At 38.5% G+C, this 18076-nt stretch overlaps 2 protein-coding genes across 11 annotated transcripts in view; both read right to left on the reverse strand.

Annotated features, from left to right (window-relative positions):
• Positions 1-18076, reverse strand: part of ABI1 (abl interactor 1) — a 135418-nt gene that overhangs the window by 37357 nt on the left and 79985 nt on the right. The gene's annotated exons all lie outside the window — the stretch shown is intronic.
• On the reverse strand, positions 12369-14114 carry LOC100484639 (putative 60S ribosomal protein L39-like 5). Its single transcript, XM_034643845.1, has one exon. It carries the CDS (start codon positions 13848-13850, stop codon positions 13695-13697), a length of 156 nt encoding a protein of 51 aa, XP_034499736.1. The 5' UTR covers positions 13851-14114; the 3' UTR covers positions 12369-13694.

Raw genomic sequence — 18076 nt, forward strand, 5'->3', positions numbered from 1 at the left:
GAATGAGTAAGCCTAGAGAGCTAATGTACAGCATGATGACTACAGTTAATAACAGTACTGAATACTGAAAATCTACAGAGTAAATTTCAGGTGCTCTGATCACACACACCCAATAGGTAACTCTGTGAGAAGAAGATAGTTAATTAGCTTGACTATAGTAACCATTTCACTATGTATACGTACATCAAATCATGTTGTACACCTTAAATATACACAATTTTTATTTTAACAGATAAAATAAAAAAAGAAAAATGATGAATGTGAATTATGTTCAAATCTCCAGTTTTGATATGGATGAGAGGTTAAGATGGCGGAGGAGTAGGGGACCCCTTTTTCAGCCGGTCCCCTGAGTTGAGCTGGATAGGTACCAGACCAGCAGGAACATCCACAGAATCAGCCTGAGACGCAGGAAGATACATCTGGATCTCTACAAATGAACATCTCCAGCGCTGAGTATCGAGGTACGAAGCGGGGAGCCGTGAAACCGCGCACAGATATCGGAAGCTAAACAGAAGAGGGAGGGAGCCGCCGTGTCAGGGCGCCGGGAAGCAGTAGCCACCTACACGGGGGAGCGGACAGACCACGGACCCGCACGCTTGAAACAGCAGACTGAGAAGGGAGCTCCGGGAGAGCACGCGGGATGGCTGGCGGTTGGCGGGCCACCTGCACAGGGGAGCAGGCGGACTCGCGGACGGCACCCGCGAGACAGCAGACTTAGAACGCGAGCTCCAGGAGCGCGCGCGCAGGGCGGCTGGCGGGCCACCTGCACCGGGGAGCGGGCGGACCGCGGACCCGCACTCTGGAAACGGCAGACTGAGTCCGTGAGCCGGGAGCGTGCACCACCAAGCATCTCACGGAGCTCCGGAGCTCCGGTGTGCTCACTGGATCGAGGCTGAGACCGGGAGCTCCGGGAGCGTCCGCGGGGCGGCTGGCGGCTGGAGGGCCACCTGCACGGGGGAGCAGGCGGACTCGCGGTCAGCACCCGTGAGACACCAGACTGAGACGGGGAGCTCCGNTGGCCTCGGCCACAGAATTAATACATATGGATGTATCCCAATTATCAGAAATGGAATTCAGAGCAACAATGGTCAAGATGATGAGTAAACTTGAAAAAAGCATCAGAGAAAGCGTTGCTGAGAATATAGAATCCCTAAGGGCAGAAATGAGAGCGAATCTGACAGAAATTAAAAACTCAGTGGGCCAAATACAGTCAAAACTAGAGGCTCTGACGGCCAGGGTCACCGAGGCAGAGGAACGCGTTAGCGAATTGGAGGATGGGTTAGTAGAAGAAAAAACGAAAATAGAAGCTGGTCTTAAAAAAATCCACGCCCACGAATGTAGATTACGGGAGATTACTGACTCTATGAAACGATCCAATGTCAGAATCATCGGCATCCCTGAAGGGGTGGAGAAAAACAGAGGTCTAGAAGAGATATTTGAACAAATTGTAGCTGAAAACTTCCCTAATCTAGCAAGGGAAACAAGCATTCGTGTCCAAGAGGCAGAGAGGACCCCATCCAAGCTCAACCAGGACAAACCTACGCCACGGCATGTCATAGTGCAATTCGCAAATATTAGATCCAAGGATACAGTATTGAAAGCGGCCAGGGCAAAGAAATTTCTCACGTACCAAGGCAAAGGTATCAGGATTACGTCAGACCTGTCTACAGAGACCTGGAATGAGAGAAAGGCTTGGGGGGGCATTTTTAAAGCTCTTTCAGAGAAAAACATGCAGCCAAGGATCCTTTATCCAGCAAAGCTGTCATTCAGAATTGATGGAGAAATAAAGACGTTCCAAAATCGCCAATCATTAACCAATTTCGTAACCACGAAACCAGCCCTACAGGAGATATTAAGGGGGGCTCTATAAAGGTAAAAAGGCCCCAAGAGTGATACAGAGCAGCAAGTCACAACCGATACAAAGACTTTAAAGAGAAATGGCATCATTAAAATCATATCTGTCAATAATCTCTATCAATCTAAATGGCTTAAACTCTCCCATAAAACGCCACAGGGTTGCAGATTGGATAAAAAGACATGACCCATCCATTTGCTGTCTACAAGAGACTCATTTTGAACCCAAAGATGCATTCAGACTTAGAGTAAGGGGATGGAGTACCATCTTCCACGCAAATGGACCTCAAAAGAAAGCTGGAGTAGCAATTCTCATATCAGATAGACTGGATTTTAAACTAGAGGCCATAGAGAGAGATACAGAAGGGCACTATATTATTCTTAAAGGAAGTATTCAACAAGTGGATATGACAATTATTAATATATATGCCCCCAACAGGGGAGCAGCAAGATACACAAGCCAACTCTTAACCAAAATAAAGAGACATATAGATAAGAACACAGTAATAGTAGGGGACCTCAACACCCCACTATCAGAAATAGACAGAACACCCTGGCAAAAACTAAGCAAAGAATCAAAGGCTTTGAATGCCATACTCGACGAGTTGGACCTCATAGATATATATAGAACACTACACCCCAGAACCAAAGAATACTCATTCTATTCAAATGCCCATGGAACATTCTCAAGAATAGATCATGCTCTGGGACACAAAACAGGTCTCAGCCAATACCAAAAGATTGAAATTATCCCCTGCATATTCTCAGACCACAACGCTCTGAAATTGGAACTCAACCACAAGGAAAAACCTGGAAGAAACTCAAACACTTGGAGGCTAAGAACCATCCTGCTCAAGAATGACTCGATAAACCAGGAAATCAAAAAACAAATTAAACAATTTATGGAGACCAACGAGAATGAATACACAACGGTCCAAAACCTATGGGATACTGCAAAGGCAGTCCTAAGGGGGAAATACATAGCCATCCAAGCCTCACTCAAAAGAATAGAAAAATCTAAAATGCAGTTTCTATATTCTCACCTCAAGAAACTGGAACAGCAACAGAGGGACAGGCCTAACCCACTGACAAGGAAGGAGTTGACCAAGATTAGAGCAGAAATCAATGAATTAGAGACCAGAACCACAGTAGAGCAGATCAACAGGACTAGAAGCTGGTTCTTTGAGAGAATCCATAAAATTGATAGACCACTGGCAAAACTTGTCCAAAAACAAAGAGAAAGGACTGAGATTATTAAAATTATGACTGAAAAGGGAGAGGTCACGACCAGCACCATTGAAATTGCAAGGATTATTAGAAACTTTTATCAACAGCTATATGCCAAAAAACTAAACAATCTGGAAGAGATGGAGGCCTTCCTGGAAACCTATAAACTACCAAGACTGAAACAGGAAGAAATAGATTTCTTAAATAGGCCAATTAACTATGAAGAAATTGAGTCAGTGATAAACAACCTTCCAAATAATAAAACTCCAGGCCCAGACGGTTTTCCTGGGGAATTCTACCAAACATTCAAAGAAGAAATAATACCTATTCTCCTAAAGCTATTTCAAAAAATAGAAACAGAAGGAAAGCTACCAAACTCATTCTATGAGGCTAATATTACCTTGATCCCCAAACCAGGCAAAGACCCCCTCAAAAAGGAGAATTACAGACCGATTTCTCTAATGAATATGGATGCCAAAATCCTCAACAAGATCCTTGCTAATAGAATCCAACAGTACATTAAAAGGATTATCCATCATGACCAAGTGGGATTCATACCTGGGATGCAAGCATGGTTCAACACTCGCAAATCAATCAATGTGATACATCATATCAACAAGAAAAGACTCAAGAACCATATGATCCTCTCAATTGATGCAGAAAAAGCATTTGACAAAATACAGCATCCTTTCCTGATTAAAACCCTTCAGAGTGTAGGAATAGAGGGTACATTTCTCAATCTCATAAAAGCCATCTATGAAAAGCCTACTGCAAGCATTATTCTCAATGGGGAAAAGCTGGAAGCCTTTCCCTTAAGATCAGGAACACGACAAGGATGCCCACTCTCGCCACTATTATTCAACATAGTACTAGAAGTCCTTGCAACAGCAATCAGAAGACAAAAAGGGATCAAAGGTATCCAAATCGGCAAAGAAGAAGTCAAACTGTCTCTCTTTGCAGATGACATGATACTCTATATGGAAAACCCAAAGGAATCCACTCCCAAACTATTAGAAGTTATAGAACAATTCAGTAAGGTGGCAGGATACAAAATCAATGCCCAGAAATCAGTTGCATTTCTATACACGAATAACGAGACTGAAGAAAGAGAAATTAGGGAATCCATCCCATTTACAATAACACCAAAAACCATGCGTTACCTTGGAATTAACTTAACCAGAGACGTAAAGGACCTATATGCTAGAAACTATAGATCACTTTTGAAAGATATTGAGGAAGACATAAAAAGATGGAAAAATATTCCATGCTCATGGATTGGAAGAATTAACATAGTTAAAATGTCCATACTACCCAGAGCAATCTACACTTTCAATGCTATCCCGATCAAAATACCGAGGACATTTTTCAAAGAACTGGAACAAATAGTCCTTAAATTTGTATGGAACCAGAAAAGGCCCCGAATCTCCAAGGAACTGTTGAAAAGGAAAAACAAAGCTGGGGGCATCACAATGCCGGATTTCGAGCTGTACTACAAAGCTGTGATCACAAAGACAGCATGGTACTGGCACAAAAACAGACACATCGACCAATGGAACAGAATAGAGAACCCAGAAATGGACCCTCGGCTCTTTGGGCAACTAATCTTTGATAAAGCAGGAAAAAACATCCGGTGGAAAAAAGACAGTCTCTTCAATAAATGGTGCTGGGAAAATTGGACAGCTACATGCAAAAGAATGAAACTTGACCACTCTCTCACACCATACACAAAAATAAACTCCAAATGGATGAAAGACCTCAATGTGAGACAGGAATCCATCAAAATTCTAGAGGAGAACATAGGCAACAACTTCTATGACATCGGCCAGAGCAACCTTTTTCACGACACATCTCCAAAGGCAAGAGAAATAAAAGATAAAATGAACTTATGGGACTTTATCAGGATAAAGAGCTTCTGCACAGCCAAGGAAACAGTCAAAAAAACTAAGAGACAGCCCACGGAATGGGAGAATATATTTGCAAAGGACACCACAGATAAAGGACTGGTATCCAAGATCTACAAAGAACTTCTCAAACTCAATACACGAGAAACAAATAAACAAATCATAAAATGGGCAGAAGATATGAACAGACACTTTTCCAATGAAGACATACAAATGGCTAACAGACACATGAAAAAATGTTCAAAATCATTAGCCATCAGGGAAATTCAAATCAAAACCACACTGAGATACCACCTTACGCCAGTTAGAATGGCAAAGATAGACAAGGCAAGAAACAACAATTGTTGGAGAGGATGTGGAGAAAGGGGATCCCTCCTACATTGTTGGTGGGAATGCAAGTTGGTACAGCCACTCTGGAAAACAGTGTGGAGGTCCCTTAAAAAGTTAAAAATTGAACTACCCTATGACCCAGCCATTGCACTACTGGGTGTTTACCCCAAAGATACAGACGTAGTAAAGAGAAGGGCCATATGCACCCCAATGTTCATAGCTGCATTGTCCACAATAGCCAAATCATGGAAGGAGCCGAGATGCCCTTCAACAGATGACTGGATTAAGAAGCTGTGGTCCATATATACAATGGAATATTACTCAGCTATCAGAAAGAACGAATTCTCAACATTTGCTGCAACATGGACGGCACTGGAGGAGATAATGCTAAGTGAAATAAGTCAAGCAGAGAAAGACAATTATCATATGATTTCTCTCATCTATGGAACATAAGAACTAGGATGATCGGTAGGGGAAGAAAGGGATAAAGAAAAGGGGGGTAATCAGAAGGGGGAATGAAACATGAGAGACTATGGACTATGAGAAACAAACTGAAGACTTCAGAGGGGAGGGGGTGGGGGAATGGGATAGACTGGTGATGGGTAGTAAGGAGGGCACGTATTGCATGGTGCACTGGGTGTTATACGCAACTAATGAAGCATCACACTTTACATCGGAATCTGGGGATGTACTGTATGGTGATTAACATAATATAATAAAATAAAATTAAATTAAAAAAAAAAATCTCCAGTTTTGCCAGTAGCAATAGTAGGATTTTAGAGGACTCCTCCAGCCAGTCTAATGAGCATTACAATTCTGGAAGCTCGAAACTCAATGATCCCAAGGTAAACAAGCCCTAAAGACTAAAACTAACTTGAAAGAAGAAAGCAGATGTTACAGATGTGGCTATCAGCAGGACAAACTAGAGAAATGCTAAAAAACCAAAGACAAGTTCTGATAAATGAAGATCATATTTGATGATTCAGTACCTAAAGAAGTGATAAAGTCAAAACAGAATGTACATGGAGATAAGTAAAAGATAGAATGAACATGTTCAGAAGATCATCTTTTAAGGGAAGAGTACATTCCTGAAGACCTTATGCATAATTCAAAGCTTAAAAAATCAAAGAACTAAGTATAACATAAGGCAAGTTTCTGTTTACTGCCTAAACATCAAATGACGATAAAACAGTTTAACAATTTCCTTGTCCAGTTTTGAAACTATGCAATGGCTCGTAAAATTTTTTATTTTTTTTAAGATTTTATTTATTTATCTGAGAGAGAGAGAGCACAAGCAGGGGAAGTGGCAGATGGAGAACAGGGAGCCTGATGCAGGGCTTGATCCCTGAACTCTGGGATCATGACCTGAGCCGAAGGCAGACCCTCAACCACCTGAGCCACCCAGGAGCCCCTGCAAAACTTTTAACTTTGAAGAAAGTCTTCACGTTTCAAAAATATTTTTTTCAATTTTATTAATATTTTATTTTGCATTTTCAGCACACAAAATGAAATTGTACAACAATGGCCAGGGAAAAAGACACAGTTGCAACAGCTGAATACAAAGCAAATGAGGCCTCTGAATTTGGGTAATGTAAGAGGTATAATCTAGAGCTTAAGCTAACACAAATAGAAAACTCTTGACAGACTCAATACAAGTATGAATAATATCGAGAGTTGTGAGAGAAACATGACAATGTGGAACATAAGATAATCAACAGAAATGATCAGAACATCCTGAATAAAACCATAACAAACTCTCTCCCCAACCAGTTATAATTAAGGGAAAAAATAAAGAAACAGTGAAACGGGAGTTTGAAAAATTAACCTGAAAAAAAAAATTATGTGGCCGCCTAAGCCAAGTATAATACACACCCACTTACTCACAATCAGACATCTCTCTCATTCCCCCACTCCCATCCAATGGAGTACTGATGCCAAATCTTCCAAACTGATCAACAACTTCAAGGCCTCCCAATAAAAACCCCAACAGGTCTTTCATAGTTTCAAAATATATACAGAAGAGCAAAGCTAAAGAATGACCAAGATAAGGTTTTAAAAAAAATTAGAAAGGGGGAAACGGGACTTGCCCATTGAGATTTATTATAAAGCCATAGTGAATAAAACTATGGACAAATTCAACAGAAGAGAGAACTCAGAAAAAAGCTCACACTTAACAAGGAAACTTGATATCTTACAGTGATGACACAGTAGGAAAGAATACATTATTCAAATGGGGCAACTAGTTTCCATATAGAAAGAAACACTAAAAATGGATCCCTACTTCACACTATAGGGAAAAAATCAAGTCCAGATCCATTAAATGTAAATGCAAATAAGTGGCATATTTATATTTGAAATATTATACGTTAATATGAATGAACTATGAATGAACTATATATGAAGTACAGATAAATCTTAGAAACATAATGCTTAACTTAAAAAAAAGCAAGCAATGCTAGACTGCATACAGCATGAACCTATTTTTACTAAACCCAAATATAAACAAAATTAAACAACTGTTTAGAAATACATATTTATGTGATACACTTTTTTGAAGGGCAAGGAAACTGGGAGTATGGATTGAAGCACACAGGCAGAAGAAACAGAACTGATCATTTTCTAGTTAACTTTGGTGGTGGAGTCACAGATGTTTGTTATATTATTACAAATGTTGTAACATGCACTACATTTATTCCTCTGAATGTATTAAATATAATTTTTCAAAAGTCTTTAATCACATACAAAGTCCTAAATAGAGCACAGAGAAAAAAAATGATTAAAATTCTTCGAGCAGTATAAAGGAACTCCATAAAAGAAACCTCATTTTAGCCAGCCATATTTGGCAGACCAAAAAGAAGAAAGGAGGATGGATGGCAGAGAAAAATCCAAGTGGGGGCAACAGCATAAGCAAAGGCAAAGAGACACGAAAATACGATACCTGCTTAGACGTATGAGAAAATTTTTAACAGCATAAATAAAAATAAGTTAAACTCTGCTCTGATTAAAAGTTATTAAAGGAATACTAAAGAAATTAGAAAATGAAATTTGGTAATTTCTTTTTAAAGGGTCAAACAGGCCCTTTAAAATACAATCAGATCAGGAATTGAATAGGTAAAATAAACTTTGTGGAAAGCAAAGGTTCTAATTAAAATATTCCAAAAGTGATTCCATTTAAAAGGGAAATATTATTTTTTTAAAACAAATGTTGAAAGAAGACAAATTTGTAAGTACACAAGATTTTTAAATTATATTTTAAGATAAGATTATTTTAAACTATTATATCGAAATAAGTTGTTTTAATTACGTTCTCTTTCCTTTCCCTTACCAAGTTGAGGGGGAGGAGGGAAGGGGCAAAAAAAACATGCTTTTTTATAGATCCTCAAAAAAAAAAAATCCTAGTTATCAAAAGACAGAAAGCTAGAGCAGAAAAGAAGTACAACATAGCAAAACTACTCAACATTTCACATATTTTCTACAATATCATGTTGGAAGCCCTACTATCCTCACAACTGCCACTGCCAATACAGGGAGGGCATTATAGGTTTCAAGCAAAGAAACTTGTATATAAGTAAAAGCACAATAAACGTTTGCTGAAAGAATAACTACAGAATGAAAATCGAAACACTTCTGCCCTGAATACAAAAGGGAGAGGAGTATAAAAGGGATAGAAAAAGTGTAATAAAGTCCTGAGACAAGCCACACAGAGAAAGCCTTCAGCCAAGAAAGAGACAATCTTTGTTTGTTACTGCTTATTTGGACCAGACTCTGGAAATGGCCCTATGCCCAAAATCCTGTGTTACAGAGCTTTGTTCAATAAGATTGAAACAAGGTCCCAATAAACTGCAAAGTTAACTTGATTCAGAATGACCTATATATACACACTATAAAATAGACCTATTTAGAAAAGATGAGCTGCAAAATAAGACTCTGGTGGAAAAAACATAATCTAAAACACTTGGATCAGAATTATTCTGAAATATTTTATCCTGGGAAAAGCTGGATTTGTCACTAACACTTTGGCCCATATCCAATTTTTTTTTTTAAGATTTATATTTATTTGACAGAGATAGAGACAGCCAGAGAGAGAGGGAACACAAGTAGGGGAAGTGGGAGAGGAAGAATCAGGCTCAGAGCGGAGGAGCCTGATGTGGGGCTCGATCCCATAACGCCGGGACCACACCGAGCCGAAGGCAGACGCTTAACCGCTGTGCCACCCAGGTGCCCCCCATAACCAATTTTTTAGTACCACCTAAATGACAACATTTTTCTGCCTCCTCTTCTGCTTAAGAATATAAGACACAACGTAGAATACTACACACGGTAATTATACATCTACCTCAAAAAAAGAATTTTTTGTGCTTAATTCAGGGATGACCATTTTTGATCCAAATTAGGATTTAAAGTAAATATGAACTTTTAAGAGAACATCAGATCACAGTTTATCTTCCAAATACCAGGTCATGAATTTGTATTTATTCCTCAACCTAGTACTCCTTACTAAGAATTAACTTTTTTTTTTTTACTATTTCGTGAGTGCCCCTCCCTTCTTAAAAAGATAATATATGTATTTCACATTCTGTAGAAATGTCACACATTATAGTCTAATGACTAAGAACACAAGCTCAAGAACCCGACTGTGTCAATTTAAGAGTAGACTCTACATTTACTAGCTGTGTGACCTAGGGCAAGTGACTTAACCTCTCCATGCCCTCAGTTTCTTACTGTACAAATGAGATACAAAAAAACAAATTAACCAATCTCACACCATTATTGTGAAGATTAAATGAGTTACTATACATAAAGGCTTTTCGGCAGTGTCTGGCATGCAGAAAGAACTAAATAAATGTTAGCTTTTATTGTTATTATTCTGTTCCCCAATCCATATCCAACCATTTGACTGAGTTTACTAAATGTTAAACCAGTTAAAGCTTAAAGCCAATAACAAATAACAACTCTTGGGGCACCTGGGTGGCTCAGTTGATTAAGCGTCTGCCTTCGGCTCATTTCATGATCCCGGGGTCCTGGGATCAAGCCCTGCATTGGGCTTCCTGCTCAGTGGGCAGCCTGTTTCTCTCTCTCCCCCTGCCACTCCCCCAGCCCGCTTGCGCTCTCTCACTCTCTGTCAAATAAATAAACTCTTTAAAAAAAAAAAAATACAACTTTTATAATCAATCTAGAAATTAAAAATTGTTACTTAGTTCATTTAAGATGCCCAGCCACATTAAACATATAAGGAGTGCAAATCATATTACCAGAAAAAAAGAATCAAATCCAACACTTTGAAAAGATTTGAATTATACTCAATAGTAGCCCTTTCTGAGCCTACTCACTTCTTTCATATTCATCATAAAAGTTGATTTGTGGTACTATAATTCTTCTTACAAGTAACAACCACATTTGGGGATATTTACAGAGAAAAGATATTTAAAGGTACAAACCGCTACTTCATATTAAATTTAGAGAACTGATTATACCTTAATAGCTCTCCCTTCTGAGACTGCCACCAAAATGAATACAAAAAAATTAATTTATATATAATAATTAATGCATAAATATTTTGCGTAAGTAATATAGAATATATATATTAAAATATACTTTTCCTCCCTATATGGACAAGGGGAAATAAAAGGAGAAAAATCAATGGACAAGAACTACCAATAAATCTTTGGATATCAGAAACCAAATGGAGTCAAGGTAACTGATCAGAACAGACAAAAGAAGGGGCGCCAGGGCAGCTCGGTCAGCTGGGCATCCAATTCTGGATTTTGGCTCAGGTCATGACCTCAGGGTCATGGAATCAAGCCCTGAATCCAGCTCTGTGCTGGATGTGGAGGCTGCTTAATATTCCCTCTGCCCCTCCCTGCTCACACGCGCAAGCTCTCTCTCTCAAAAAAAAAAAAAAAAAAGCAGCAGCAGCAGCTAGAACCCAAAATGCCTGTAGACAGCAAGACAATTTATCCTAAAAGAAAAAAATAATAACCTTTGAGAGGCTCAGAATTTGGAAGGTTCTACAGACTACAAAAGTGAGGAACAGAATCAAAACGACAATGAGATACCACTTGACACCCACTAGGATGGCTGTAATAAAAAATATATATATAAAGATAAAACAGGGTTTGTGAGGATGTTGAGAAATTGACACTCTACACACTGCTGGTGAAAATGTAACATGCTTTTAACCACTTTGGAAAACAATTGGCAGTTCCTTGAACCTAATGATGCCGCAATTCCACTCCTTGGGTATATAACCAATATATGTTAAAACCTATGTCCACACGACACTTGTAAAAAAATGTTCAGGTTCCAGCATTAATCAAAATACTCACACAGTGGAAACAATCCAAATGTCCATTAATTGATAAATGGATAAATAAAATTTGATATATCCACAGAACAGACTATTATTTAGCAATAACATGGAATAAGTACTGATAAATGCTACAAGACTGAACCTTGAAAATATGCTAAGTCAAAGAGGCCAACACAAAGAACCACATATTATTACATGACTCCATTTATATGAAATATCCAGAATTAGCAAATCTACAGAGATAAAAAGTAGATTACTAGTTGCTTAGGGCTGGGTAAAGAGAGGATACAGGGACTGGGAAGCGGCAGCTAAGGAGTACCGAGGGTTTCTTTTTGGAGTAATTGACAGCGTTCCAAAATAACTTGTGCTGATAGATGCATACCACTATGAATATATCAAAAGCCATTCAACGGGGCGCCTGGGTGGCACAGCGGTTGAGCGTCTGCCTTCGGCTCAGGGCGTGATCCCAGTGTTACGGGATCGAGTCCCACATCAGGCTCTTCCGCTATGAGCCTGCTTCTTCCTCTCCCATTCCCCCTGCTTGTGTTCCCTCTCTTCGCTGGCTGTCTCTATCTCTGTTAAATAAATAAGTAAAATCTTTAAAAAAAAAAAAAAAAAAGCCATTCAACTGTACATTTTAAGTGGGTGAATTACACAGTAAGTGAATTATATCTCAACAGAACTGTTTTTAAAAGTGAGGAATGGGGAGTCTGGGTGGCTCAGTTGGTATCCGACTTCAGCTCAGGTCATGATCTCCTTGTCCGTCTCTCTCTGCCCCTCCCCACACTGGTGTGTGCTCTCGCTCTCTTTCTAATAGATAAATAATATTTAAAATACATGAATAAAGAAAAGAGAGGAACAAAGCTGAAAGCTGGATAACTGAGTGTCTATATACTAAATAGTGGACTTCCCTCCCTTCCACTCACCATGTTCTCAGAATGCCAGCATTCCCTCATGAATGGAACTCTCATGAAAAAAATTAGAAAATTCTCCAGAACAGAAATATAATGGCACAAGAATAGACTTCTATATATTGAAAATCTGGTGTGCCCCTGCTTAAAGCCCAATCACCCATTAAGTGACAATCTATCACATATCAAGTTTCTACTTAAGCATTTGAGTTCCTCATTCTTAAACAGAAACAGCCAAGGATCACTAGATTATTTGAGGCAATATTTCATGAAGGGGAGGCAAAAACCTAAAAAAAGAAAAAAAAAAGAAAGATTTTTCAGAGATCAGAGGAATACTTAAAAACAAGGCTTTATATTATATACAGAAGAATTAAACATAATCCATTAATAAGAAAGAACTTACTTATGAAAAAGAACATGAAAACTCTTAAAAATTAAAAAGAACAGTAAAAACTAAAATAAATAATAGATAGTGGAATTTATAGTTGAGTAAGTCTCCCAAAGAGATTTCCATCTAAATTTTCCACTAAGAAGGAAAATAGCACTAAAATCTTAACACAAAATGTCTAATATCCGAATAGAATACCTAGAAAAAAAGAACAGAGAATATAATGGAAAAGAAATTATTAAATAACAGTGTCTCCCAAAAATATAGTAGTATCTCTCCAAGTGCCAAAAGAATGTACAGATCTTCCTCAACTGACAGTGGAGTTATATCCTATTAAACCTGTAAGTTGAAAATACTGTTAAGTCAAAAGTGCATTTTTTCAAATAAAAGATCTCATGTATTACTGAACCAAACTACTAGTGCAGAAACCTATAAACAGGAAAAAAAAATTTTCCCCAATAAAACAGGTCTATTGCTTAGGTAGTAGTGATATATACAGAGTGATATAGTATGAGCAAGTAACATCAAAACAGCATAAATGTTGGGCGCCTGTGTGGTGCAGTCGTTAAGCATCTGCCTTTGGCTCAGGGCATGATCCCGGAGTTCTGGGATCGAGCCCCACATCAGGCTCCTCTGCTAGAAGCCTGCTTTTTCCTCTCCCATTCCCCCTGCTTGTGTTCCCTCTCTCACTGGCTGTCTATGTCAAATTAATAAATAAAATCTTTAAAAAAAAAAAAAACAGCATAAATGTGTGCCAACGCATGTGCAATTCCTTATAGACCCAGCTTGGTTCTTTTCCAATGTCTACTCTTAAAGCTGTACCTGATTTTATTGCCAGTTTTCATCCAAATCCACTGGGGAATGGGACAATTCTGCTTTTGTTTCCTGGACAGGAATGACTGCATCCTCAAAGTTTTGTGAGGAGACATGGTGAGGGCACTGAATCGTACATACCACAATGGCAGAGCAAAGGCAAAACTTTATTTATATACCTAACCTAATGAATATCGTTAACTTCACCTAGCCAACTTAAACCTGCTCAGAACACTTAACACTAGCTTACATTTGACACAAAGCCATTTTATAACAAAGTGTTAAATATTTCATGCAATTTATTGAATACTATACTGAAAGTAAAAAACAGAATTGCTGCATGGGGGGTGCCTGGGTGGCGCAGTTGTTAAGCGTCTGCCTTCGGCTCAGGGCGTGATCCTGGCGTTCTGGGATCGAGCCCCACATCAGGCTCCTCCACTAGGAGCCTGCTTCCTCCTCTCCCACTCCCCCTGCTTGTGTTCCCTCTCTTGCTAGCCGTCTCTCTCTGTCAAATAAATAAATAAAATCTTTAAAAAAAGAAAAAAAAAAACAGAATTGCTGCATGGATGCATAATGGTGTTAAGTGTATCCGCTGTTCACCCTCCTGATCATGTGGCTGACAGAAGTGAGATGCTGCTGCCCAGCATCACAAAAGAATATCGTACAGCACATTTCTAGCCCAGGAAATGATCAAAATTCAAAGTACAGTTTCTGCTGAATGGGTATCATTCTTACGATGTCATAAAGTCAAAAAATCTTAAGTCAACTGTCATAAATAGGGGACCATATGTACTTTCAGAAGACCAGCATCGAGTTATATCCCTATGAAGTTTCAAAATACCACAGCTAAAGACAAATATTCCAAAGTTTCCAGAGAGAAAAAGACAAGTTACATACGAAAGATCTAAAATCAGGGGCGCCTGGGTGGCTCAGTCGTTAAGCATCTGCCTTCAGCTCAGGGCATGATCCCAGGGTCCTGGGATCAAGCCCCGCATCAGGCTCCCTGCTCTGCTAGGAGCCTGCTTCTTTCTCTCCCACTCCCCCTGCTTGTGTTCCCTCTCTCGCTGGCTGTCTCTCTCACTGTCAAATAAATAAATAAAATCTTAAAAAAAAAAAAAAAGATCTAAAATCAAAGACACGGGGCACCTGGGTGGCTCAGTCAGTTGGTTGAGTGTCCAACTCTTGGTTTCGACTCAGGTCATGATCTTATGGGTTGTGGGATAGAGCCCTGCATCGGGCTCCACACTCAGCCAAGGAGTCTGCTTGAAGATTCTCTCCCTCTGCCCCTCCCCCTGCTCTTTCTCTCTCAAATAAATAAATCTTTAAAAATAAATAAATAAAATAAAATCAGAGACACATCATAAAGTTCAATGATAATACTGGAAGCTAGAAGAAATGGTATATTGCCTTTAAAAGTCTGAGGGAAAAAAATTTTCCGTCTAAAACTAAGAGCAGCACAGCATAGTGATAAAGCAGATTGTTGGGGATTTTTTTAAGATTTTATTATTTTAAGTAATCTCTACACACACCGTGGGGCCAAACGGTGACTTATGTGACTTATTTATTAAGTCACATAAATACTTGCGTATCAGTTTCTTTATCTGTAAGATGGGATTGTTGTGAGGATGAATTAATTGGTAGGTATTCACATGCATAAAAAGCCAGATACACAGTATTCACTATGTGAGTGCTCCAGAGAGCAAGACTGGGTATGGAAAGGGGTTTAGAACCTGACTTACCATTATAATCCTTGAGGTAATATCTGAATGGCTTTTAACTACATTTCCGTATCACTAAAAAGAAGTAGGAAATTGTGAAATGAAGCTCAATGGCAATAGCTGGGTACAGAATAATATCTATATACTTTAGCTCAGATGAGACAGAAAATAACATTTTTTATTGAAAGAGTACCACCTGACCAGACAGTCAAGAAGGAAGGCAGGTTGTGGTGAGACAGATTCTTAGTCTGGATTAAGTAGCAGACTAACCAGGACAGAGTGGGGTCAGATTACAATTTAAAAAGATAGTGTGTTGATAAGAGTAAAATACATGTTCAAACAGATAAAGTGGTTTTAATCAGACTTAATGGATCAGCTTCTTCAATGATGAGACTCACTGAGATTTTTTTTTAGTGAAGCTAAATTAAAAGCATTTTAAATTCAAAAATAATAGGAAAATAAAAGTGACAGACTTTACATCTTATTAAAACTCTTTAATACCTTACTAATATAAAGAATGGCAACTGGGGCAATATGGCAGATTAGATAACCTAAAAACTCTCTACTACAAACTACCTAAACATCCTTGACAGACTGTGACAGCATCTTTTAAAAATTCATAGCCCAATGCTAAGGAGAGTAAAGAAAATCCTGGAAGAGGAAGAAGGAAGGACTAAAACCCAGAGCAGAAACATGAAAGAAGCTACTCTACAGAGACTTGCCAGCTACTAAGAAAGGGGCTAGGACTTTTATGCCAAAAGGGAACAAAACATAAGCCCTCAGTTTGCTGAAGGTGGGAAGGCAGAACTCACACGGCAAAGGGGACTTTGCAGATGTGATTAAGTTAAGGATCTTGAGACACAAAAATTATTCAGATTTCTGAGGTGGGCTCCTGTAATCAGAAGGGTCTTTATAAGGGAAAGAAGGAGGCAGGAGAGTTGATGCTGATCAGAGTGACTGCCATGTGAAATGACTCAAATGGCCATTTCTGGCTTGAAGATGGAGGAAGAGGCCACCAGCCAAGAAATGCAGGAGGTCTCTAAAAGCTGAAAAAAGGCAAGAGGACAGATTCTCCCATAGAATGTCCAGAAAGAACACAGTCCAGCCCACATGTCAATTTCGGCCCAGTGAAACACATTTCTGACTTTTGACCTTTGTAACTGTAAGATAGTAAAGTTGTGTGGTTTTAAGCCACTAAGTCTGTGGTAATTTGTCACAGCAGCTACAGAAAACACACAAAGACAGACAGACAGACAGACACACACACACACACACACACACACACACACACACACACACACGGTGGGGTGGGGGTGGGGGGCAGCAGTTGTCCTAGAAAGTCTAACACGTTCCTATGAAGTCTTTAGGTTCAAAACTTTAAACAGTCCCGTACTGACAGTATCCCTAACTAAACTAGGAATATATCTTCAATTTATCTTATCAGTGTATTCCTCTTACACTAGAGAGATCTCAAAGATGAGATTTTAAGATGGGCTCACAATCAAAATTTATAAAACACATAAGGAAATAATTCACCATAACCAAGGAACAAAATACACATGCATGCACACACACAAAAAGGCCTCTGAAGAATGTTAATCCAAAGAAAATGTTAATCCAGAAAAACAGGAAAAAACCCAGAACAGATAACATGAATAAAATGACAAAATAATGATGATTCATTTGAATCCAAATATATCACCAACTACATTATGTGTAAATGCAACGAATGCCCCAGTTAAAAGAAACAGCACACTGTATTTTTTAAAATCCAGTTATGCTTAGATGAGACAAAGCTTAAAAAAAAAAAAAACAGAAAAAAGCTGAAAGTAAACAAATAGAAAAGATAATTCTATATACAAACTGAGGATTTCAGAGGGAAGGGGGTGGGGGAATATGTTAGCCCAGTGATGGGTATTAAGGAGGGCACGTATTGCATGGAGCACTGGGTGTTGTACACAAACAACGAATCATGGAACTCCACATAAAAACTAATGATGTACTGTATGGTGACTAATATATCATAATTAAAAAAAAGAAATTTTTTAAAAAAGATATATTCTATATAATACGTACTATATTAAGACAAAGTAAACTATAATCAAAAAGGATTCCTAGAGACAGTCTTTTCTTCTGTAATAATAATATATTTTATCAAATATATTTTTAATGAATTGAAATACTCAATGAAAGTTTTATAACTTACACTCTCTTCTTAAAAAAGAACAAACCAGAAGCATTACAGGGGTTGCTTACAGGCCAAGCTTGATAAGGGGACAGTGTTAGAAAAAATGAACACGTGCAACTGCACATAAAACTGCAGGTGGCTAGAAAGGAAACCAGCTATAAAGAAAAAAATCTAAAAATAGGCTTAGAACAGTGATTCTGACTGCCTTTCATTGGATTTTCAAATTATTTCAGAGCTAAAACAGAACTAGAATGTGTACAACTTGTTTTTAACCAAGAGGGTTATTTTAGAAATAAGTTCTGCCATAATTAAATACACTTATTTATGTCTTAGAAGTACCACTAGCAATTCAGAAGCCAAAGAATTTTTAAATACAATGTGATCTTAATGACAAAATACAGCAAAATAAATTATTCCTGATTAGTTGAAATACAAA

The sequence above is a fragment of the Ailuropoda melanoleuca genome, chromosome 15 (assembly GCF_002007445.2).
Source record: "Ailuropoda melanoleuca isolate Jingjing chromosome 15, ASM200744v2, whole genome shotgun sequence".
NCBI lineage: Eukaryota > Metazoa > Chordata > Mammalia > Carnivora > Ursidae > Ailuropoda > Ailuropoda melanoleuca.